Source organism: Amia ocellicauda, chromosome 20 (genome assembly GCF_036373705.1).
Source record: "Amia ocellicauda isolate fAmiCal2 chromosome 20, fAmiCal2.hap1, whole genome shotgun sequence".
NCBI lineage: Eukaryota > Metazoa > Chordata > Actinopteri > Amiiformes > Amiidae > Amia > Amia ocellicauda.
The window spans coordinates 19317719-19344203 of NC_089869.1; the positions used below are offsets into that span (position 1 = coordinate 19317719).

Here is a 26485-nt window from a genome sequence, read left to right on the forward strand (position 1 = left end):
GTTCACAAGATAAGTGTGTGTCGTTCGTACAGTAAGAGAGGAGAACCAACCATATCTGCTGTGAAGTAAGAGACACCCTGCAAGTCACTGATAAGGCTGTTAACAATCAAGAGATAAACAGGTGGCAGTGCTTTACCAATTTCATGCCTTCAATAATATCTCAGTCATAATGCTGAATTATTAGCAATTTTATTTAATAGATTGTATGCTGTGTAAATGTTATATCATGACACACAACCTTTATTGTGTTCCTTAAAGTTTTGTTTAGTTCAATCACTAAAACCTGCAATTTGTTCACATTTATACACCTGTAGAGCTTTCTTAAATATATAAATTTTTTACTGAAATGCGTGGATGAAATGTTTAGTGTTGCCCTTTTAATGCCGTCTATTGTATAATGTTAAACATATGTTATTGTTACACTCTTACAACAAATGTTAAATTTAACACATTCTGCGTTTGCTCAAGGACAACACAGTTTTGTGCTAAAATTCACACAATACTTTGTCTTTTAAACACAAGTCTGTGTGGGGAAAACACATTATTGTGTTAAAAAGACCAGTTTATTAAAAAGAATCAATAGTGATAAAAATACATTATTGTGCTGTAAGTTTTAGCACAAAGTTGTGTTGTCCTTGAACAAACACACAGTGTTTAATGGAACACATTAAGAGGACATTCAAGGATAAAATAATTGGTTTATTTTATCCCTGGAACAATTTCCATCAATAGATGCATTTAAACCTTTGGAGCAATTAATCAGTGGCACACAAAGCTCTCACAGTCCACAATTCACTGTGATGTTTATTTTGTCAGCAAGGTACCCAGGAACAGACATACTCAAAACACTCCTAGGTTTTCATATTTGCATGCTACCTTGGTATTTTTTTACTTTGTTAAAACAAAAATAAATTAATTGGCAAAACATATTGGGAGTTACAGCACAAGATAGTGAAAACCTTGAGTTCAAGAACATTTAAAAAATACAGTAAAAACTTAAGTCTCAGGATTCATATATATTCACCGATCAGCCATAACATTATGACCACCTGCTTAATATTGTGTAGGTCCCCCTTTTGCCACCAAAATAGCCCTGACCCGTCGAGGCATGGACTCCACTAGACCTCTGAAGGTGTGCTGTGGTATCTGCCACCAAGACATTAGCAGCAGATCCTTTAAGTCCTGTAAGTTGTGAGGTGGGGCCTCCATGGATCAGACTTGTTTGTCCAGCACATCCCACAGATGCTCGATTGGATTGAGATCTGGGGAATTTGGAGGCCAAGTCAACACCTTGAACTCGTGATTCATCAGACCAGACCACCTTCTTCCATTGCTCCGTGGTCCAGTTCTGATGCTCACAGACATTTGCTGAACAGTTTCAGAGGAAAGACTATGAATTCAGATTAAATGGAAGTATATGAAATAACACCTCGACCACCTTCTTCGAGAGTAGCACAGCTTTATTCGTTGAACACGAGACAGAAAACCTCGAAAAGCTCTTGGCAGAAGCCTGTAGCACGAACTATAGCATTAGTTTTTCTGTGTTGTCAAAAACAACATTAAAACAAAACAATTTAAATCATAAAACTTTACATTCCCTTCCTCCCCCTACCCCGTCCCTCACAACCCTGGGCTGTCCGGTACTTTAAATTAATGAAACCAAAACATTTAGGATCTTTTGGCATTTCAAATACTGCATGCATTTCTTTTCTACATTAACAGATATGGTATGGCTTCAGTAAGTAAATATTAAGACAGTTTTTTAATCATTGCTCAAACAAAAGTAAACCACTTAATCTCTTAACTGGCAAATGTTTGTTCAGACTTCATTACTAAAATGTTAGTGTAGCCTGGGTTACAACACTAATAAAGATACAGATTTGCTGCAATGAACATCTTGATGTCTTTTGGTAAAATCACATTTACTCCACATTGTGTTTTACTGTTTCGGTATAACTTCTTACATTGTATCTACTCATATATAACTGATTTACAGACTGAGGGCATGGTGACATAAAATCCCTAGAATGAAAAGACTAAGGATGATAAAAGGCAAATCAAATTGAATGTCAAATGTATTTTAAATACTTATTTAAAGCACAAATACTATCCTTTCTTTGCACTGCTGATTAAAGACCGCTCAATGCATCTTGGTATGTATTTTTTTCATATGGTGTGTATTTTAAATTCTTTATTTAAAGCTTTATGTCTTGTAAAAAGTAAATCTACAAATTCAGATGATGTCTAACACTCAGTATATGATTTTCATAACTGTGAAATCTCCTGGTCTGTATCTCAGGTGAAGCTTAGTTTGCGTGTAAGGAGAAGGAAAAAAATACACAAATCCATACTGTGTGTTCTTATGCATGCTTCAGCTGTTGGGGAACTGTTTTTCTTATGTTCTGGGTAGGTTATCATTTAATTTTTTTGCCCGAGGAACACAGAGGGTACCTACCCAGTGTGCTCCTGTTTAAGGTCGAGTCCTAAGGTGAGGTACGTTTCTGACTAACCAAACAGTCCTGTACATTGTAAACCAGATCTGCGGCTCGAATGAGAATGCATGAGCAGATCCGTGTATTATACTATTTTAAGCGACAGATTACAGTAGCAAGTTAAGAGTAGAGGTGAAGGGTGTCTCAGTTCAGACTGGGCTTTTAAAAGGAGAGTGACTGCTAGAATTGAACTGGCAGGTAACTGTATTCGAAAGAGGTGTTGAAACGTTGGTTTAGAGTGACAAACACTTGTACAATTTGCAGTATTTGCAGACAAGGACTTTGATTACTTTATTGTTTGACTTATTTTTTAGAACTGATATTTTTTTCAGCGAAAACCTCATTTTAGTGCAATTAGCCATTTCCTTATATTTATTAGTAGTCTATTGGAGGTAGGTTCATGTATAAGTGTGCTGCATGTAGACCTTGAGTTACAAGTGTCTCATTAAACAATAGGGAAGAAATACCTGAATAAAAACCCTCCATACATAAATTAATCTGAACAGTAGTCAAGGTGTGCCAGTAACTCGCGGTGCTGGCTGGTGGGGTACTGGGCCTTGCACTTGGGACACTCCAGGAAGCTCTCATCCAGGAGACTGAGCGGTCGGGGGGAAGAGCCGGGACACTCAGCAGGGGATCTCTCTTCCCACGCTCTGGTGGAGGAACTGGGCTCTGACAGGCGACACTCTCTCAGCTGTTTCTGATGTAAAAAAATAAAATGGTTTCAATGTTGTCTTTATTACGGGTTGTTATTTCTATAGATGCAACAACAACAAAATAATCACGTTAAATTCTATTACCCAACATATAAATACGCAATTATAAAGCATCATTACATAGCACAGTCCAAATTCATGCAAACTGAACACCACATACTTTGCGATTTTGCGACTCACCGTGGTCTCCAGTCGGTTGATCTGCTCCCGTGCTTTGCGGAGCTCCTTTAACACTTTATGGAGCTGGTGCTGCAAACTCTGGCGATCCAGCTTCTCAATCTCAAAGTCTTTTGTGGACATCTGCATCTGACAAAAGATACCAAGTAGATGAGTGTAAGTTTGCAGAAAGGATTAGAAGAAATCAAGTTTAGACACTGATTTGAAGAATACAATGTATAAGAAGATGCTGCAACTGACATTTTTTTGAAACTATGGCATGATTGACGGGAGTATTAAAATACGCATGGTCATGACAATGCTATCTAATTTTGACTGTAGATTAATCCCCTCGAGTCCGGGTCTCAGTAGGGTGTCAAATTCTTTGTAGTGTAGGTGCAACTGTATTCAGCACTTTTAAGTTGATTAAAAGACAACTGAAATGGTTGAAATGCATGGTGCAGCCAGCGCCACAATTCCACAATGAAACAATACGCATTTCCATGACATGTATGGTTCCAGATCACAGAGGAAGCTGAAGACATGTCCACCAAACCACAGATTTCCTCTTCAGGTACAGAAATGCACGAGTACCTGCTGCTCCAGCACAAGAAGCCTCTTCTGCTCCTCATTTTGATTCAGCAAGGATTTCTGCAGCAGATTAACCTGCGAAAAAAATGTTTTGAATATACACACGACATCGATATTATAGACGTTCCTATATTCATAAAAGGTTTACAAGGTGCTTTTTGATCATAAGTGATTATTAATACACCGCTGTCAGCAGCTGTTCTTCGTGCCACAGTTGCTTAGCACCCTGATGGCTCATTTTATGATTATATTTCCATATCCTAGCAGAGAGCGCACTATTAGACAATGTAAACGGCAAGACTCTCAGGAATTAAAAACAAACCCAACCTATTTATGAATTCAAAACGATCACATTATTATTTGCTGTTAAAACCAAAAAAATGTAAATAGTGACATCACTTACAGCTCCATGTATTCATCGATACCCATGCACACCCACACAGTCACTATTTTGCCTGGGCATTTGTAAACCACAGGTAGAAACAAGACAGTCTGGAGGAAGGCTGACTATTTTGGGTAACCTGCAGTACCTGTGAGGACAACTCAGATGACCGTGTCCTTTCCTCCTCCAGCCTAGCTTTGACAACATTCAGCTCGGCCCTGAGCCGGTCCGCTCTCTCTGCCACCCGCGTCCTCTCCTCCGTGTCCTCCCTGTCCCCGACACGCCGGGACTGGAGCTGCTGCAGGAGATGCGTTACTTCTTTTGATTTCTCCTCATATTTCTCTCTCCACACAGACAGCTCCTCTTGTAAGAGACTCTCAGCCTCCTTCTGAGACTCCTTGTCCCTCTTGGCCATTAGTAAAAGCTTGTCGTAATACTCTTGCATTTTAATATATTTATTTTCTATAAAAAGGAATTAAAAAAATGAAAAGGCACACTTTATTTCAATGACAATTTTCTTTAACACAATTAAGTGGAGATTGTGAGAGAAGGATGCTTGAGACTAACATCTGGAATATGTAAGTTAAAGATGGCTTTCATATATGAAAATATAAAGAGATTTATACACAATTATCAATAGATTAATTAATAAATAGAAATCAACTTCAATGCTGAGTTAAATTCTAAAGAAAACATTAAGTTTTACTCTTAATGAACATGAAGAGAAAAAAAACGGCCAGAAATTAATGTATTCCAGATGCACTTAATATTCGTTGCAGACCTTTTTTTTTTTTTTTTTTTACCTTCTGAATTGCTTTCTTTGTGTTGCTGCTGGAGTGCTTGGTTGGCTTGATTGAATTGCTGCTCGAGTTCAGAAATCCGTGCCAGCATTCCCTGCACATGGGCCTCTCGCTGCTGATCATAAACCAGCCACTGCTGGTTCTTCTCTAGTGCCTTTTAGGCCAGAAAAAAAGAAAAAAAAAGAAAAGGGTCACAGTTACAATACTAACACTTTATTCACTTTTAAAATTAAGCATGCTTCACTATTAGTAATTTACATAATCTTAAATATTTTAGTACGAATAATAAAAATTACAAAAAAATAAATGCCATTGCATGTTAAACCTGTACACCACAAATACTTACATCTCTTAGGTGCTCCTGGACTGTGGCAATTTCACTGGAAGCAAACTGTCCATTAGATGTGGAATTCTATTAAATAAAAACCATATATCATTAACACCTAATTCCACAGTCCATAGAAATGATTTTGACAAACTGTAAGTACACTTATCATAGCCAGTAGCTAATAACTGCAATTTAACATGAACCAGAGTATTGTGGTAACCAGGAACTATATTCCTTTTTATTCTTTGGCATTTGTCTGATGGTCTTGAATTCAGTTAAACATGTAGCACAGGTCTAGAACAGCACATATTCTGGGGAACATGACCAGCGGTCTGTATAAAATATCAAACTCACAGAGAAAAGAGTGATGGCATTGCAAGGAATAATTTATTACACCACTGATAGATGCATCTTAAAATCATTCCAGGTAATTATCAAATCTGTTGTTTGATACTGGATGTACATGTTTCAACAAGTCAAATGCAACAGTTTGTGCTTGGCTCATCAGAATGAACTGCTCTGGCTTGACAAAACCTAATCCAGAAAAACAGAGCAGCGTCTTTAGGATATTCTGTGATGACAAACAGATCTTACACTTTGCGCAGTGTCTTTTACATGTCACAATGATGTGGTTCAATACTAAAGGTAAACAATCACTTATTGTGGGTTGCTGTAATTATTGTTAAATACACATTTACATATATACATATATATATATATATATATAAAAATCATTAATGCCTTCCAAAATCTATTAATCATGTGTAATATTCAATATAAACTACAGCGCCACCTTGGGAAAATACATTGTATTTGTAAGGAAAACTTTGTTTAAACCATGCTACCATCTAGTGGGAAAATAAAGCATTGCTTCAGACTAATATTTCTGCATTAAACTTGTTTTAAGGATGTGCAGTGTTTGACTCTAGCAACACAAGCAAGTTCTGCCATGTTGTCTTTAAACCAAACAAGCGTTGATCATCAGATTAATGACCACCATCATCACTGCCAAATAAGAAATCACCTACTTCATTAAACAGTATCCTGAATAATGTAAAACTCACTGAATAAACTTGTTCAACATTAAAGTCTTCTAGTCTGAATTTAAATGGCAAGAAGGGGAGCAGAAATGACATTCAATGTAATAAGGAAACCAATACTGTTTTCTTAAAATAGCTCCAGGATAGCACTCCTGGCATTTTCCATGACATTGAGACCTAAGCAGTTTTCTTTAAAAACTACACGGCCTTATTTACACCCCTAAAATGTGCTGATCATGACCGATTCTGGGATTCTTCAATGTACCATGCTGTAATATATAATATATATAATGATATATGCATTGTTATTTAGCTGGATCACTATTGTTTTAGGCTGTTTTAATGCACAGTTCCCAAATGTACATAACAATAAATCTGTTAATGTCCTCATTTCCAACTGTTCTCCAAAGTGCATGGAAGGAATCAAAACATCAGGTTACCTGCGTGGCGGGGTCGTGTTCACCATTTTTTATTTCAAGCTCTTGACACTTTGCTGAAACTGCAACTAGCTTGTTCTTCAAGTTCTTGGTCTCCTCTGAAATAGATGAAAATAATTGCTCTCGCTTCTCCGCCTCCTTGTTCTTTTCCTCCAACTGGGCGTGTAGAGCAGCCACATTTTCACTGCATCCTGCTTTCAGTTGCTGCCTCAAGGCAACAATTTCTTTATCCTTAGACAGCAGCTGCCCTGTGATCTTCTCTTTTAATGTCTCCAGTGCAAGAATTTTCTGTAAAAATTTAAAGAAAATTTATATTCTCTTAAAAAACGCACTTCAAATTGAACAGAACAGGTTAAACAACAATACATCTAGCGATAGAATCCTTATCTAAAATTTTAGATTTCTTCAGATGCCTCAATCAGGTTTTCAAACTTCATTATCACAATGACCGCTGTACTTCTTGATCAAACCCACACAGGAACTACACAGGCAGTGAATTAAATTCCACACAGCTAAGCTATTGTTGTACACTTTGCAAATTAAGCCCAGGGTGAAATGATAAAGTGTACTTTTGAAGATAAGGCAGATGGGAAAGCAATCAATTTATTCATTTGATTATCATAGTTTGCATTTTCTGTGACTTGTGCAAAACAAATCTCTCATTTAACTAAATATCCAATTTATTCAAAATGTTCCTCAAGGGGCATCTTAAAATGTTAACACCAATAAATAAAATGTCAAAATACAAAAGCTAAATGAGACCAAAGATACTTGGTATAGGACGCAAACACTGTACCTCTAAAAGCTTGTTTCTTTCCGAGTCAGAATTCTTGCCTTTTCCATGAGTCATTTCATCCACTGTCTTCTTTAGGAGTGCATTTTCCTTTCTAAGCTTATCTAGTTCCACATCATGCTTGGAGCTGCCTAATTTCAGCCCCAGTCTGTTGACAATATTATCTTTTGCATTTCGGGATGTCATCTTTGGATTGTGTTCTGTAATGGATGATGCTTTTCAATGGGACCTGTACAATAACAACAACAACAGGTGGGTTAAATCTCAAAAACAAAAAGTATGGACACAGATTTGAAAACAAGCATGAAAAAGCCTGAAACATGAAAACGTGGAAAGTAATTTCACCATTACAGATCTAGTTAACACTTGGTAGAGCATGATGTGACATTTTGTAACTCCTGCACTAAAGACAGAGACATAAGTTAGGCCTCCTTATTGTCTTGAACTAGAAATGAAGTGTTTAATAAGAGTCTGATGTTATAAAAACATTATTACCCATACAAATCTTAAACACATCATCTGTACAAACATTTGTATCTGTAGAGGCTGCGACCACTATACATTTAGGAAATCAATCGTTGTTAAATATTCCAGTCTTTGTTGTACTTAGCATAGTCAGTGTTATAGTAAATCAAATCAAATTGGATTTACAGTACGTGATTCACAATAAACAAGAAAACGACTCTTTACATGATTTAACAAACTTTTTCCTGTATGGGACAGCACCATTAAACGTCGCCATTACCTGTAACTAGTACTACTTCGTGTGAATTGTACAGTACACGTACACAGATTAAATACAGATTAAACCTCTCTCTCTCTCTCTCTCTCTGTTTTAGGTCTTTCTACATATATATTTATTGTAACTAAAATACAAATTTTTTGATGAAGTTTAAAACAGTTTCTGACATGCCAGACTCAAGTGTAATGAAATACATTTACAAAACGTCTATCGAAATATGTAGCCTAAACAAATGATTCATACAATATAGCTACTTATAATACAAGACCCACCGTGGATGTGTTTTTTTTTTTCTGGTTTTGAATTACTGCATCACATTACACAAAAGCAAAACGAAAGAGCTTTCTTTACTTCCGCAAAGCTTCAAAACAAATTTGAATGAAGCGCCGAAATACGTCATTTCCCGTTTCTCCAAAATGACGTCTTCGTGTCGCAGTGCATTGTGGGTGTCACAGGTGCGGCCCGTACGTCACAGTATTCCGCAGATCTGCGCTGGCCACCAATGGGATCGGCGGAATTCTGCAGATCTGCGCTGGCCACCAATGGGATCGGCGGAATTCTGCAGATCTGCGCTGGCCACCAATGGGATCGGTGGACTCCGGCAGATCTGCGCAGAACTACGGAAACTGCTCCACAAGAACGTACAACAGATATACAATGATGGCAGATACAACTGTTGTGTTAGCTGCGAAGGCGCCACAAGCCTCACCGAGACAAAAAGCCGCTCAGACTCACCATGCGCATTGTATACAACATTCCTCCAGATTAATTTATTTTAATATTTTTCAAACTATCCTCTTGAATAAATAAAAAGGAGATCTCAAATTTCTGTATCAGAATAACCACATGGAGAAATATGGAGACAATGTAGCACTTCAGCAATTCAGTATGCATTTGGATAATAAAAGATCTTGCTGCCAGCCTGAGAATGAAAATTTGTATTTCTCTAAAGGGCTGAATTACTCTGTCTCTGATGATCTCGGTAAGCAAATTGACAACATTGTAGTAAATTGTAAATTGTCGGTGCATCAAAAAGCGTGCTTGTTAAAATACCAGCAGATAAACTAATCCAGCACAGATCAGTGCATAAAAAGTCACCAAAATGAAGTATTTGAACCTCATAAATATAAAATGAGGGGTAAAACTGCAAAAAGGTCCACTTTTTGAAAAAAAAGAACCCCCCTTCCACTAGGCTGGCTACGGGCCTGTTAAACATCACAAGGTCAGTGCGCTTTGTGAAGTCAATGCAGCCATTTAAAAGATATTAAGTTTGTCAAAGATGGCTGTTGAAAGGAAGTGGCAGAAGTTGCTTTCAGATTTGATACAGCTGAAACTGGTCGTCAGAAGACAGGCTTTGAATTGAGCCCTATGACACAAGTTTAGATGGGATCTATTTGTCATCTTAGTGCTGCAGGATGGGTTCAGTTGGTTATAAGCATTTAGATGTACAGAATCCCCTAATGCATTATGGGAAGCAACATTTTGAATCTTTGTTCTTCATGGTTACAATATCCTTGTATGCAGAAAATTGGAAATTCAATGGTTATTAAAACAAGGGAGATCTATTGAATATCAAGCAAAAGCTTCTTGGTTTGTTTGATCCATGAGATGGATGCCCTTGAAATAGATGCCTTCAATCAAGGTATATATTTTTTTCTATTTCTTAAATATTATTTTGCATACTAATGATTTTTATATACTTTGAAGTCAAATGTAATTAACTGCATGTCAATGTCTGTATTCTAGCAACTGTGAGATGGTTAAATAGCGCCCTCTAATGAGGAAACAGCAGATGAATCTAATCAGTAGTAATCTTAACCTGGATAGGTGGACACAGTAAAGCACTGCTTAACTATTCTATTTGTTCTAGCAAAAAGTGCATATGAACCTAATTTATAATAACCAATAACAGTCTAATGCCATCCTTTGCTCCTAAACTGTTACAATAAGTGTGTTTCAACATGTATTCTGGAGCTCATATGGAAAAACACTGGTCCCTGCATAGGAATCCACTTCTTTCTAAACAGTGTCAAAGACTTGCAAGGGAAAAACTGCCTGACAAAGTATTCAAGAAAATATAATAGCAAAGTATAATAGGAGTATACATAAATTCTATGAAAATGTCAAATGTATGATGGCTGGCTTTGACACAGTTGATGTGTCTGGTAATTATACACTAGGATATAAATAGATTGAATATTTGAAGCTGATCCAAAAACATACTGAATGTTTAGAACTGCCTCCCGGGTCAGAAGCATCACTGTGCGTTACTTTCCACCTTGTATGCCAATAAAAAGCTGCTCTTCCTTTAATATGTGGCTTCAAACAAATGCTAAGGAGATTGAAGCACAAATAATCAACATAACCTTTCACTGCTCACAACTGCTTTCAAATGCAGAATGAAAACAAAGTCTTCCATCCCTATGTAGCACATTTATTTTGAGCAGGAGAAGTGCACACAGGCATCCGTTCTGACCAGAGTCCAAGATCGGCATGTGTAAACAGTGCCATTGCCGTATTAATTCCAACACACGTACAAGTTCACACCTTTATTTACTTCCTTAAAAGGGTATTTTTTTCCCCACGGGTAAAATGTATAATTTACTAACGTCATTATTTATTTTAATGGCAGTGTAACCAAGGCCCAGAAGTAAAGACAAACCTGGTATATCTACATGTTATTGGTGCAATTAAACAGATTCTTGTGCAGTGATTCTAAGGAGGATACAGTCTTTAAATTGTGTAATCCCTTGATCAATACATAAAATACTTATTTAACACTGTGGTGCCCTTTTATTATTATAATTTATTTTATTGTAATGTATCTATTACATAACGTATGTCCTCCGATTCAGTATTTTCGATCAACAATGTGATTCTTAGTGAATCCACCGGTGAATCCTATGTCCGAAATAAAAGTTCTAGCTTAGGGCTGAGACCCTGAGAGATGGAGGAATTAGTTACGCCATGACGTTCATGAACTGAATCTCAGACATGACACCACCTCAAGTTGGAACAGAATGTTCCCCTGACCAACTCACCCCCCCAATTATTTAACACTAAGATCAACTCTGATGCCACTGATGAGTTGACACTTCTTTGGTATCATAATACTATCATAATGTCACACAACTGTGTTTCAGAGGTGCAAAATGGTTGTATCTGGGGAGAAGAGGCTACATCAGTGAAGGCCAAAAGAGATAGGAAAGGGGTCAGCAGGTTTTAAACAAAGCATCACCACAAAAGGTGTCAGTCACGAGGGTTAAGGAAATTGTACTCCACATGCAAAATACAGGCTACATGTCTTTACAGCTCCTTGCAGAAAAAACACCACTTGTGAACTACCTGAAATAGAAGCAGCATCACACACAAAACAGCTGCTTTACTGTAATTCGGAAAACATGGCTATAACTAAACACACAGCAGCTTGAAAGTCTTGAATTAGCACATTTTTGTTGTGTAGGAAAACATGCACTTACTGTACTGTTAACATATCTGATTAATGTATTTTTTCTTAAGAGAGAGTGGTACAGCTATTATAGTGCCATGCCCTCTGCGTTGCAGGCAGCACCTACAATATGCTGGAGCTAGGCATTGTGCTGTAATTTAGCTCTTCCCACACTGGGTGCAGTGGTGTAGGGGGCGGGGCAGATGAGTGGGCAGTGGGTGGGCAGGAGGCTCTCTGCTCTGATTGAGCCTGACCTCAGCAGGGTGAGGTACTCCTGAGGGTGACACCTCTTCATATGCTTGTGGAGGAATAGCTGGGCAGTGAAGGCCACTGAGCACTGAGTGCAGGGAAACACCTGAGAGGAGATCGGCACACTGCTACCTGAAGAGAGAGAGAGACGGTGGGGCTTAATACAATACAGACACACCAACTGACTGGACACTGCTGTACAGACACTGCACTGAGAGAGAGAGTGAGCAAGAGAGTGAGAGAGAGAGCCAGAGTGTAGGAAAGCAGGACCCTCCAGACAGGGTGAGAGCATTTAAAACAGACAGAGTGAAGGAGGGGGATACAGAGAGAGAGAAATGGGTCGACATGAGATGGTGAGAAGAGCTGAGTGGAGAGATGGACCGTGAGAGAAGAAAGGAGAATTAGAAGAGAATTGAGAGAGGGAGAGAGACTGTGCTAAAGTGTGTGAGAAGACTGGCCGTAAAAGAGAAGGATGTGCAAAGAGAGAGGGAAGTGGAGGAGGCTGTGGACATCTGTGAATTGGTAGTCCCAGGTCATGAGTCACAGAAATATGTATAAAAAAGAAAGGAATGTGAGAGGCAGAGACAGATAGAGGAGAAAAGAGAGAGTAAAGGAGACAGTGTATACCTGAGGCTCTGCTCTTCTTGTCCCACAGGTAGTCCCAGGTGATGCCCAGCTCCCTGGTGTACTCCTCCCCGTACCAAACCAGCAGCTCGCAGCCCGGGCCGGTAGGCTGGAAGCACTTATAATACACCTGCCCGCGGTACTGAAAGGCCATCAGGTTCTGCTCTTCCTCATTCTGCGTACAGTTCACAAACCTGAGGGAGAGAGGGAGAAGGAGGGGGAGAGATAGATTGATAGGGAGGATCTTCCAGAAGCCCTAGGAGGTGAATAAACACTTGACACACCTTGGTTGTTTGGGGAGTTGGAGCAGTAGAGAGAGTGAGAAAGAGTGTGTGTGTGTGTGTGTACTGGCTCACTGACTCACTGTCTCAGCTTCACACTACAGAGAGCCAGGGTACGAGTTATTCTCTGTGCTATAGAGACCAGGCTGGGCTCCAGTGCAGATGTCGGTCAGACTCACCACCACTGGCCACGGCCTCCTCCTTGCTGGCCAGCTGCCCCTCGTAGGGCCTGTAGTGCACCCCTCTGGGGATGAGGGGGCCCTGGTCGAACACCCCCAGGCCCACGCCAGGGATGCCTGACTCCTGCACGCTCAGGCCCGGGGGCAGAGTGTGCCGAGCCCTGTGCTCTGAGCCCAGCACTGCGGGGGGCGTCCGTCACGAAAAGGAGCCGGCTGTGGACCTCACACTCGTCCAGAGGGCCTGGCACTCCTCGCAGACTGGCAGAGACACAGGGACAGAGCAGGGTCAGGCTGGGGAAACGGGTCACCCTGCCAGCCAGCTGCCCCGCTGTGTGAGAGACGGGCTGCGCAGTAGAGCTCACAGCACACAGCTGCTCTGTCAGAGAGTCACTCACACAGGTAGTCGTGTTTTCGTGTAGCTTAGCCGCTGCCTCCAGCGAAGGCCATACCCTCCCAGCCTGCTGCAGGATGATGGACACACATCACAGCACAGCACTGCAATTAATTACATTACAACAATATCATGCACTGAAACAACACCATCAGACACACTGCAGAGCTGCTGACTGCACACCTCGGGACTACACTTCTTTATGTAACTAATTAAACAGAAAGTGAAGTAAGTGACAGAATCCATATGCAATCCTGTGCCGGACACTAGCTGTCAGACATTAGCGACTGCAGACGTGGATCGATCAGCCTTTGAATGCTCACTCCTGCCTCTAGGGGGCAGTCATGGTATACCTGCCTGTCAAATCAGTAGCAAATACCTTGGAATTTACATTTCAAAGGATGAAAATGTAAAGGACAAATTGGGAGACTGTAAAACAAAAATCATCAACATTTTTGGTCGTATCTATCGAGATGCATTAATCCTGCATACTAGGAGGCTATATATAGGTCAATGAATAAATCTATAAACCAACAAAACTTTATTATTATTATTATTATTATTATTATTAAGAACGCTGTTAAAAGAGACACAGATGGAGATCGACAAACAATTGATTTTTAAGCTAATTGGCAAAAACAAAATAGGAGGAATTACATTTATTTTGTCTAAATAACCGATACAGGTGTCTTTATTTCACCAGCAAGTTCTCATGTACTAGAAAATGCTGTATAACTATAAGCATACTTTTACACCACATAATATGCCTATAAGATATGTTCTTCCAAGAAACAAACCCTTATATGTGCGAGAATAGCCGAGTACATTTGGTCTGTATCCTTTACGAGATACAACTGGTAATCTACTCCCTTATGACTAATTTTGCTCCAAGTATAACCTCTTTTGTGAGCCAAACCAGTTCCACAAAGGCATACATGCAATCCCAGCATCTGTGCTTCAGTTGGTTAAAATATATGAATGCATCCCTCTGCTATAGCCACACAATTACCTTCTTTAAAGTGCACAGCTGCAAATGCGAAACCGATATTAAACAGCGCAACAGAGTGGAACTGTAAGTGTAAAATAAAAACCACAAGTGCAGAAAATTCAGTTTTACATGTACAAGTTGTATTTCTGTGCTCTCGGATTTTGACAGTGAATTCTCTCCATAAACATGGAAGGAAATAAAAGCACATACTTGACTTGTTACTCTGGGAAGTGCAATGTCATCTCTCGGGTGGCTGCTGTCCACCGGTAACAGGATATTACATAAAAATTAACAAATAAATAAAAACACGAGAAGAGGCATCATATGAGCAAGCGTTACAGGCGAGTTGCGCCCTAGCGCCCCCTAGCGGACAATCCGAAACCAGACGCAGTCTATTGTTACACGTGTGTGGGTGTCAGCATCAGCAGATATGACCACGAAAGATAAGGTACCACGAAATTTCCCTGCCGGGACTTCAGGCGTTTTTATTCCCTTGCAGTAAAACCAACCCCTCCAGACATTATCGATCTCATTGGTCAGCCTTGAAATTCCCTGCTCGGTCTCTGATCTGTTATTATATCGGTTACATTTGTAAGTATATAACAACTATGCCAGCAGTTAGTCCTACAGTCTGGAGAAACTAGGTGGAATATTTTTCACTATAATAAACACAGCTTCATAGTCCATATAAAAATGTGTTTCCTAAGATATTGGCATGACATTTAAAAAAACATGGGATATTCAGCTTTAAAGAATCAAGCTCTGTGCTGTCACTGATTATCAAGGCCATGGACAATGAATTTGAAGGTCCAAGTGTTTCCAGCCATGGCAGGAGTCAAGAACATTGCTTTCAGACCAACAACACTGCTCTTGTTATGAGAGCACAGCAGCAAACCACTCCTTCAGTTTTCACAGAAGCCAGCTGTGGAGAGGAAATCCCCAAAGCTGAATTATATCCCGTCTTCTTTAGAACCAGATCAAGATGTTCCACAGGAGAGTACATTGCATTCTAAAAATACAATGTCATTTGTAAGGACTGAAAGTAAACCGTTAAGTTCTTTATATAGTTATTGTACAAATGGATAATTTAAGCTGCCATTTCACCAGTGAATCTTTCGTTTAGTGTGACCTTCCAAGTTGTTATATTCATAAGATCAAACCTATAATTAAATAAATCCAAAAAATAAATACATTAAACTTTTTTCCAGATGTGATTTTCTTTTATTTGGCACTTTTTTTTCTGAAAAAACGAAAACAAAACAATATTGTAGCAAAGATAAATAACACTGGCAAAAAAAAAAGTTAAGACAACATGGAACTGCAAGATACAAATTATTCTGCTTATAGAGCTTCAACAGTCATTAATATTGTTTCAGGCTGTTTGGATTTTAAGCACTTAACTCATAACTAATATTTACACCTTTTACTCGGAATACATACACACATTTCTCAATCATAACATGAAATGCAGTATTTTGTAATTACAAAAAACTGTTCAAAATATAAAGTATAACTAGTGTTATATAAAACACAACGCCTTCCTCGTTTTAACATTTTCCTTAAAAAATAATAATAAAATAATAACACTGTAAATGAACAGGATATACAGCAGACCTAACCTGGCTCAGCACTTTTGAAAACTGTCTGCAAGTCAGGTTGATAGCTAGGTTACAAAAAAGTCAGTTTTGTCTTAAAAACAAATCTCACCAACATGATTTTGTGAGTTAAAGGAATCCAGTCTTATATGTATATATTGCTTCAAAGTTTTATAAACAGGACCAGCCTTATATATTTTATACAAAACAATAACCATGCTACACTAGACAAAAATCTGAGCAAAGAATAAACTGGACCACTCTTCTAGTATCACATCCCTGTGCAGTGTAGCCTTTGAACTTTGCTTTCTTTATAAATGTGACGTGTATCTGGTTAGAGCTGTGTCTGTCACATGTCACTGGAAAATGTGAAATAATAAACACATCTAAAGGGAACCTTAACTTTCCAAACATCAAGTAAGGCATTTTGCTTCACTGTATACAGTTGTTGCTGAAAGAGTCAACAGCTGATTACCTGCTTATACTGTGAGCTGTAGTACAAGAGGAAGATTATAGCGAGACTCTAAAGTGCATTCCCTCATTTATTCCAATCCTTCTCACATCGGTATATTGATTGGAATTTGCATGGTTATAATTTGAATACCCTATCAACTGGTTGCACAGACCTTGATTACAAAATAAACTTGGAGTACCCTAACTAAAATAACACTGGGTAGTCCAAGACTTGTAAATGTGTGCGTATGTGTGCGTGTCTGTGCGTGTGTGAAACCATACCTATATTTCCCAAAATGCTTGGTTCCATATTAGCAGTTTCTAAAGAACCTGGTTTGTTTTACAGTAATGGAAATGATTCACCATCTGCTTTTCCAGTAAACAAATCCACTATTCTACTTCATATCTAAACAGGATTATATAAGCCTCTTAAAACGAGACCATAACAGTAAAACTACTAAACATCTTGTGAGGCGAAGTTAACCTTTAAACTTACTAAAAGATCTGTTAGCTGTGAATCCATTCGAGAAAACTCTAAAAGGCAGAGGACAAATCTTGTAGGCTCCCGGGACTCCAAAGAACCCCCTTTTGAGGCAAAGTAGTGATTTGATTTAAATCACTACTTAGGAAATGTTATTAGTGTGTAAAATGTGTTGTAAATCAAGGGTTATCTAAGCAACTGAGGCAACCTTATCACAGTTGCTGGTGTATTTAATTTCAGGTCTGGGGTTTTCCTTCTTGTGCTTCTCCAGGCAAGGCAGTGCGGAGAACATCAAAGTGAATCCTCCTAGCAGTGCACAGCCGCCACTAAAGTAAAATGCCAGATCATAAGACTGCATCCAGTCATAGAACCAGCCTGCAAAACAGAAAGGGGGAACTGCGTTAGAGGACATAAAACTGTTAGAGGTATTGCTCATCTCATAATCAACATGGTCATTCCTTCTGATCTAATACAACTTAAAAGATGACCGGTGTGTAATGTAAATAATAGTCCAGTTACAAATGTAAGCTTAATTATGTGTACACTGAAACTTAAAAACATCTTTAGAAAAACAAAAAAAAAGACATCTTACCTACAACTGGAGGTCCAAGCATGATTCCAAAACCACCAAAGAACATCAAAACGCCATAAGCTTGGGTAAGTAATTCTATCCCTACAATTTTGGTGGTGACGTAAGGTGTAATGGACCAGTTCCCAGAAAAGAATCCTACGCATCCCGAGAGGATGGCCAGTGCCACGTAATTCTTGGCCACAGGAATCACAAGAAGAACCAACCCCGTGCCAAAGACTGTAAAAGTGTACAGGTGCAAGCTGTTAATCCACCGCAGGTCAGCCATAATGCCGAGCACGAGCTTGCCGACCCCAGTCATTATTGCTACGATTGAAACAAGTGGTATGATCCCCTCGATAAGTCCCAAGCTCCTGGCCACGTCCTCCATGTAGATCACGGGGGGGAACGCCCCAAGACTGAAAAGGAAAAGGCCGATGCAAAGGCTCACAAACACCCGGTCGTGCATTAGCTCGGCTGTGGTGTGGATGTACTTGGCGTACGCCTGCTGCTTCTTCTTGATTATCTTGACGAGAGCGGAGCCACCGAGGAAGCTTCTCTCGTAGGCCAGTGGATCTTTAGTGTCACCATTGATCAGCATGTCGTTGACGGTCAAGCCTTTCTCTACACTAGTGAGAGACTTCTTCAGAGGTTCTTCTGAAACTGGAAGCTTCTCTGGCTTAATGGATAGTGGCTCCTCTGTCCGTTCAAAGGCTGCTTTCTGCTTGAGGTAATAACCTGGCAGCTGCAGAGGCCTCATGGGACCAGCACAGGCCATTAGGTTGAGGGACAATGCTCCAACGATCAACAGACATCCCTCAAGTCCATACAATTCTATCAGCTCGTTCTGAACAGTCGCGTATAAGAAACCTCCAACACTTGTACCTAGCAAATGCAAATAGAGATGGAAAGGGGGGGATTATATTGGATATTGCTGTGACACAGACAACAGAGCAGAAGTCATGTTTCTAGATTGTAATGGCTATACTCTGGTTTAGATATAAAGACATAACTAAATTTGAAACGAATATGCTTGAAAAAAGAAAGATGTCACAAGCAACTGGGAGTGCAACTTCACACTGAACAAGTAAATTCAATACAGTGTCAGTGTAACTGAAGGTGCTGAAAGGAAATGTGAAGTACATTTCTTTGATCAGAAGGTAGTCGGATATGGTTGGACAGCAATCAAAACCGAAAGACAGCTGCAGCTCGGACAAACACTGACATAGAGATGCAAGTTAAGCTACCTGTTGTTACTATTCCCAGGGCCAGGCCTCGTCTCTTCTCAAAGTACTGGCATGTGATTGTGACAGTGGCAGCGTAAACCAACCCACAGCCGATCCCTGCGTTAAACAAACAAACAAACGTGGCCTCTATTAGTTAATTCATGAACAGCAACAAAATCATTGCAAAGGAAAAGCAATTTCAACCCCTTTTTTTTTTCCTGTTCCCATTTTAAACAAATAAAATAAATGGGTGATATTGCTTTCCCTCTTCTTCATACAGACAAACAAGCCACATGATACAGGAAACCTATTGTAAAAATAAACTGTTCTCCAATGAGTGTGCTTTGGTCATACTAAAATTCAATGTCAACATTGTTAAACCTTCTGCTCTATTGCTCTCTTGCACTGCACAGCTGTTCTGGTTATTCAGGAGACAAATCTTTCTGCTTTTGAATTCATCGTCAGAGTGCTCAAATAACCCCCGAAACCCTGGACCTCGTTCATCGTCCCAGTCTAAGGGGAGCTAATGCTGAGCTTGGACCAAATGCTGATATGTAGTTATTATCAGGCAGATATAAACCAATATATATTTGTCACTCCAGTTCTGATGTCTCAAAGTACAGCATAAGTTACACTGCCACATTACTGTGGGACGGATTCATTTTGAAATGTATTTAAGCAACACAGTAACAGAAATGTGAACTTGATTAACCTGGCGCTGTGTGGCTGCTAAATTTGAGACAAAATAAACATTTACTTATCATTAATTAGAATATAACTGCACTGTTTTCGTAGCCCAAGTCTAATATTCTTAAACCCTGATTTCTACATTATAAATGAAGTTGTATTACTAGTTATCTGTGATTTGCATAACCATTAAACTGCATTTAAAGCAAATATCTTAAGTATGTATTAATATGTATTCATAGAAGTGTCTAAATGACTGAACTTCATTAAAAATGACAACACTGCCACCGCATGGCTGGTCGGTATAAAACGACTATTGTTTCAGTCGGCAACAATCAAGTTTGATGAGCTTCTATCATGGAAATACAATACATATTTTATCAAATAAAAAAAAGCAGAAAGTTCATGGGAATGAAGGTTTCACTCACCAACAACTATTCCATAAGAGAAGAACAGAAATTGGACATTAGGTGCAAAGGCACTGAGCATTAGCCCCCCCGCCACCATGACCCCGCTGAAGATGGTCACAGGCCTGGCTCCAAAATTCACCACACAGGCACTGCAGATGGGACCTGCACAAAACCAAGGATGGTGCAATTAAAATAAAGAAATCAATAAACGTAAAGATTATAAAATGTGTGTGTAATTCCCAATGATGCAATTCCCAATGTCTTGCCATGCTTAACCTAACTTTAATGGGCTTATTGTTCCTTCATTTGTCCTTCTTCCTTCTTGGAAAGCATCCAACCACGCTGGGTAAAGCACCCGTTTTGTCCGGCCTAAAGTTTCTTGATTTGCATGTTTTCAATGCGGCCTGAGCATCTAAATGTGGATCACAGCAGGAGACTCCACTATTCTTCTTCATCCTTCCCAGTTTCCTTTTCAGAACTGATCATTCTCTTAACCCTGCTTAGGAAATCCATATCCAACTCTTTTCCTGGTTTGTTGCGAGTCCACATGGCTTTATTATTTGAACTAGAACCCCCAAAACATACATTTGCATAGTTAATAGAGGGAGTGGGGTTATGAAAGTTCATAGTAGCAGGAGGAATATGACCGGGGCTTTATCTAGGAAAAACATTAGACACTGGTGTCAGGCTACAAACAAGATAAACATGCAGCCCTGCCAGCTAACCCAATGCTGTGATGTTGTTTTTTCCTGATGTCCTAATTATAAATTACATAACCAAGCTGTACTTCAAACAGCAATTTCAAATATATATATTTTAATTACTAGAGATGATAAAAATAGCACCACAGTACATCTTTGTAAATATCAGTTGCTGTAATCTTGTCTACAAGTGGATATCACAAGGGCAGTGAACCAGTGCTTTTCAGTTGTGTATCAAGGGAAATTCATATTTCTGCGTTTCCTCATTCTGAATATATGCACTGCAATAACTGTGCTTTACTGGTTATTTGTCAGGAGACACGAAGGACACAAAGGAGACACCCTTCCCATCCGTCTGAAATGCCACTGGGCAAATAGATAAAATCCATAAACATTCAAAATATTAGTCTGACTGCAGTGTCGACAGTGCCCTTCATTCTGTAACTGTAGGGATTGGTTTTGTAATACCAGATGACCTGTCTGTCACAATCAGGCCGAGTCAGCATGGTGGGATTTTGTTTTGCCTGAACTACACAGACTAACAGATAGGTATCCAAACTCATTGGCATTGATACTTACAATTATGATGTTCTAAATTGCTCTTTTCTTTTTTATAATTACATAATAAAGATTCCAATGAAAAAACAATCCACATTGTGTACCTGGTCTTGATAAGGTCTACTTTGGTTAAATATTGTTTTTAAATGGGTTTAAACTTCAGGAAAGTTTCAGAATATATAAAGGTGACACAAAAGTAATTCTTCATTCTGGTTTCAGCCAGTTTTATATTCAACTTGGTTGAACTTTTACAAACCATATTGCTTTTTGATTGTTTATTGCATAATTACTTATGGCTAAATACTTTTCAGACGATATGGAAAGTGATACTGAAGATTAAAATTAGAGCTTTTGCCCCTTTTTATCACTTGCTTCAAATGTGTCTCACTATGATAGAGAAAGGAAGAGATTAGTCTGCTGTACATATTATCGAAGATGACGCAGACTGGCGATTGTAGTCAAATGCTTTTAAGGTAATGACTGATATGAACCCAAAAATATGAACTTTGTATATGACTAGTTAACAAGTCTTTAATAAAATGTAATTTTGCACAAACACCATAAAGAACTTGTACTAGTTCTACCCAGCAGGAAATGTAGGCAGGACATATATATATATTGGATATGCTTAAGTATACAAGGATCAATCTGTCTGGTTATCAATAAGAGGAATTAGTCTATGAAGCACACTTACTGGCAATCAATCCAACCCCAGATACGAGAGACCCGACCCATGCTGTCATGCCTTTTCCTTCTTGGAAAGCATCCAGCCATGCTGGGTAAAGCACCCCGACCGACTGGGGGGAACCATAGGCCAGAAACTGTCCCAGGAAGGACACCACCACAATCACCCAGGCCCAGCCTCCGTCGAGGACTTTCTCAGAGCCCTGGGGAGTCATCTTCTGGGTTAGGCTTTAAGGTCTCAACACGATGTCTACAGGAAGGATTAGAGAGAAAAAACAAAACGTGAAATAAACATGCATGACCAAGCAATACCACAAGGCTGATTAACAAATAGAAATACTGGATATCCTAGTAATGAAATCAACCCGGCGAGTCAAAACTTGCATCGACTTCCAAAGACCTCAAACTGGAAGGCATCATTCAAGTTTATGGATACAGAAACTAGTATATAAAAGGAACAAGAAGAAATCCTGATTGAAGACAAAAGTTAGCATACACAATCATGTTGCAGTAACCAAAAACACATACATTGCTGCGGAAATCACTCACTCTACCTTAAATGTTGAATTGAAGACCTTAGCCTCTGAGCCTGGTCAATCCAGGCAGGGCTCCTGCCAAACTTCCTAACCAGCAACCCACCCCATGCGCGGTCATTTTGTCCCCTCAGATGTGGAGACCACACCTATAAGGAGGGGGTCAGGTCTGGAGACAGCCTCCTCCAGCTACCACCCTCCCCCTATTATTAGGTTTTGCCTTGTTAAGCAATAATAAACGTTTTTCAACTTTTTATTGTTCTTGTGTTTAGAATTTGATTGCAGCATTTCTTTGCATAAAGCACCTGTCTCATGCATAGAGAAAGTGTAAGTTATAATTTGAACATTTATTTAAAATGCACATCATGCAAAAATGTTTGCAGTCTGAAAAGCCAATAAAATGGGTAAAACCCCAATGCTTTCATCTGTCTGCAACGACAGTCTGCAGGAAATGGCTGAGGGCTGCGAATATAAACATTGTTGTTGTTGGAATTGATACAGTTTTACCCTTTTCGGCCACCGTTGAATCTGATTAAGTCAATTACTCACCTTAGCAAGATAAAAAAACGGGAAACTGCAACAAATGAACCCGCAGGCTGTATATGGTGTCGTGGCTGAGGGTGGCTTTACCCGCATACTTCTTAAACAAACCGCATAACACCACCCGAAATGCTGCGTATTGCGGCCACCATAAGCATCTGGGGCTCAGTGTACCGTTTCCATATGGTTCATCCTCATCCATGGATACAAGGTCTTGCAAAGCGCTTTGTTGCTCAGAGCAGAAACCGGTTTAAAGCTGTTCTCGCTGGTCTGGCTAAGCTGCTGTAATTTACACAGGAACCCACAGTACCAATACAAACACAGCTGACTCCACCAGCATGCATTTCTATAGGTGAACCCCTGCTCTCCATGCATACAGCATTTACCTTCAATTAGTACATAGTGTATGTATTCTATAGATGCACTCAAACTGCATCACTAACAGTATGATGCAAATGAACACAATTCAACAACATAATACGAAAATGACAAAAGTGCTGTTTACCTGAATGTTATCCCACAATTTTATCTTTGCAGACGAGGGGGGCAAATCGAAGCCGCGTTAAAGCAGCCGCCGCCGCCACCTTTGATTTTTGTAGAATGAATGTTGCCAGTTTGAAAGATTGTGTCATTTGAATATGTATTGTCACAAATGATGCACGTATTGTTACTGTTATTATTATTATTCAATTAAAATGTCTGTCTATAATTTGGGATGTCTGAGACACCCTGCCCTGACGCAGTTTAAGTTACGCACAGCTCAAAAAGTTAGCGGTAAGTTGCGCTCCTGCTCCCGGCTCTTCACACACAAGCGCTACTTTGCGATTGCTGCCGGTCCAGTCCAAACCGGTTGTGTGATGGAAATAGAGATGTTGCATGGACGGCAAGTGGGCGCTGTTGCTCAAAAGTAAATTGCAAAACGGTTTCTTTTTTAATTTGCCCAACAAGCACACCGAATAGAATATAACTCTACACATTGTAGTGTAAGTCACTTTCACATGTGTATATCACATGCGGATAACTTTCTATACAATTTGGAATTGAACAGGACCTCCTTGTCAACAAAGTAAACCATACTTCCTATATTTCACTTTCATTTTTGTAACTTTAGACAGGAGACTAAAGACGGATGGTTTTGTGGCAATGGAGTAATTTTGTGTGTAGACATGTACCAAATGTATATAGTGCAACAGCCAGCTCTGTTATGTACTGGTCCTCTCTGCTTAGGTCACTTGTGGTGGGTGATTTTTGTAATTCATTGTAATAGATTAACATATTAATAGTTGTAACAGGAGTGTGTTTGTGTGTGTGTGTGTATATATATATATATATATATATATATATATATATATATATATATATATATATATATATATACACATACACACACACACACACACACACACACCTGAAAATAAACATTTCCCTAACTTAATCTTGGGTATCCCTATCGTTTTGTTGATAACTAGGAACAAAATTTGCACAAAGACTACAAATCATAAAACCACAATGTCTGATAACTTCAAAGGTTTTCTGGTTTGAATTGTAAAACAGCATATGGAATACTTTTAGGCAGGTTTTTTTAAAACCATTTGTGATAAACTGCACTTAAAAATTGACAAGACTTATTTTTAAATGCCAACCGTTTAACTTTTCATTTTTACCTAGATAAAAGAAATGTTTGTAAAAGTTTTCTTTGGGGTGTGATGAACTGAACAGAAAATGCAAGAATTTTTTACCACCACCATCTAAATACTGACATTGGATAAGGACCATCATGTGCCCCGGATACCAGTTTCACTTAATTGAAAAATAGGGGCAAAGGGCACTTTTGTTTTTCTCTTGAGTCACTGAAGTTAAAAAAGAAAAAAGGGGGAAAAAAAAGGACTTCAAACTGTTTTATCAGTAAAGGAGTGTTTATGGTGATCAACACCAGCAAAGGCAGTAATAATGATATATGTATAAAAGATAGCTTTTAAAATAAAGATATAATGCAATCTTTATTATATTATATGATGCAATACAGGAGCCATCACCCTCTGGCAGTTGCATCACTTCCTGCATCACTTCCTCAGGCGGTTTTCATCTTGCAGTAACCCGGCTTCAGTTTATTTTGAACACATGCCAGTTCAACTCTGCCTGGCAGGAGCCACATTCGTATACTGGATTGTACTGAATTCAGCCATACCTAAAAGCTTAGTTACATTAATACAAGCACACGTGTTTTCAATGATTCTCCTCTCCCTATAAGAACACGATTAAATACGTTATTTCCCACAACCCACCCCCCCAAAGACCCAAACATTAATAAATAACATTCCCTCTATGCACATCACAGATGATCTATAACTCAATATATCCTGTGTGTGTTCTCCTGAGAAAGCTAGAGCAAATAATATTCCAGCTATGTGAAAAGATATCACAAGTGCCTTTGTATTCAGAGGGAAAAGGAAAATAAATCACTACATATCTCCTTGACAAAAACAAAACAAAAAAAGCTGACTAGTATGAAGCTGCCTCAGCAGAAAATCACGTGTTTAAGGACTGGTGTTAAATACAGGTTCTTCAGCCATTTCCAGCTATTCACACTTTGTCCATTTATTTGTTTTGTTTTAATGTTACAACCAACCTTCCTCTTATAGACAAAGGAATATAGACAGATACCAACCTAATCTGAATGGAACACTTACTGCCATTAAAGTATCTTTCGGAACTAATCTCATGCCATTAAAAGCTGCTAAGGAAATTAATCACTTCAATGCCATTCAAATTAAGAGTTTATATACAACCTAACTTTGCACCCCTTACATTCAAACCACTATTAAAATGCCAGGTCTCTGGGATACTGCTATTTGACCAGATATTCCCAGTTTGAAGGCATGCATTTCTTAGGTCAGACACTTTAGACCCTTTAATACAAATTACTTAGTGAATTGATTCCCAGTTTCCATTCTCTGGAGTCAATCTCTTCTCCCCCCCCCAGAAAGCAGTACTGAACTACTTGGAAACCTTAATCCGCTTTTACTTAAAAAGGAAAACTTACGTAAGATTATAATTAACTGCCTTTTCTCAAAGTATCTCAATTAAATATAAGGGTGTCTGCCAAGAAATAAAAATAATAATAATATCGGTTAAACCAAAAATGTATGTTGGAATACCACCACAAGTGAAAAAAAGCTTTGTATTATAATTACCTCTAAGAATCTGAAATGCATTCTTGAAATACTGAATATGTTTTCAAACCATGAAGAAATAATCACGGTCATGCTTTGAAATTTACAAAGTATATTATTGTAATACTAGGGAGGGGGATCGCTGGGGATCTGATGGACTGCAGAATAAAGAACATTTTAAATTGTATACAGAGCAAAGGGAATGATAGCTTTTACCATCACAATGATACAAAATGAAA

General features: G+C 39.0%; 3 protein-coding genes across 5 annotated transcripts; all 3 read right to left on the minus strand.

The window, feature by feature from the left end:
* Positions 1-1439: 1439 nt before the first annotated feature.
* Positions 1440-8863, minus strand: cep55l (centrosomal protein 55 like). The gene is made up of 9 exons (XM_066693324.1): positions 8750-8863; positions 7739-7964; positions 6946-7230; positions 5484-5549; positions 5141-5291; positions 4486-4799; positions 3959-4030; positions 3389-3514; positions 1440-3192 (listed from the first exon to the last, which is right to left on the minus strand). The coding sequence occupies exons 2-9, from the start codon at positions 7919-7921 to the stop codon at positions 2986-2988; spliced, it is 1404 nt and encodes a 467-aa protein (XP_066549421.1). The 5' UTR covers positions 7922-7964; positions 8750-8863; the 3' UTR covers positions 1440-2985.
* A 2150-nt stretch (positions 8864-11013) lies between these two features.
* On the minus strand, positions 11014-15158 carry LOC136716310 (histone-lysine N-methyltransferase PRDM9). The gene is made up of 4 exons (XM_066693909.1): positions 15147-15158; positions 13259-13719; positions 12802-12992; positions 11014-12306 (listed from the first exon to the last, which is right to left on the minus strand). Exons 1-4 carry the CDS (start codon positions 15156-15158, stop codon positions 12065-12067), a joined length of 906 nt encoding a protein of 301 aa, XP_066550006.1. The 3' UTR covers positions 11014-12064.
* A 683-nt stretch (positions 15159-15841) lies between these two features.
* slc16a9b (solute carrier family 16 member 9b) lies at positions 15842-23922 on the minus strand. 3 transcript variants are annotated; one of them, XM_066693241.1, is made up of 6 exons: positions 23579-23922; positions 22011-22250; positions 20076-20219; positions 18982-19077; positions 17759-18619; positions 15842-17541 (listed from the first exon to the last, which is right to left on the minus strand). In XM_066693241.1, the coding sequence occupies exons 2-6, from the start codon at positions 22213-22215 to the stop codon at positions 17357-17359; spliced, it is 1491 nt and encodes a 496-aa protein (XP_066549338.1). In that variant the 5' UTR covers positions 22216-22250; positions 23579-23922; the 3' UTR covers positions 15842-17356. The 3 variants fall into 3 exon arrangements, with proteins under 3 accessions (XP_066549338.1, XP_066549337.1, XP_066549336.1); XM_066693240.1 differs by lacking the exon at positions 23579-23922 and adding an exon at positions 23083-23556; XM_066693239.1 differs by lacking the exon at positions 23579-23922 and adding an exon at positions 22555-22663.
* Positions 23923-26485: the final 2563 nt, after the last annotated feature.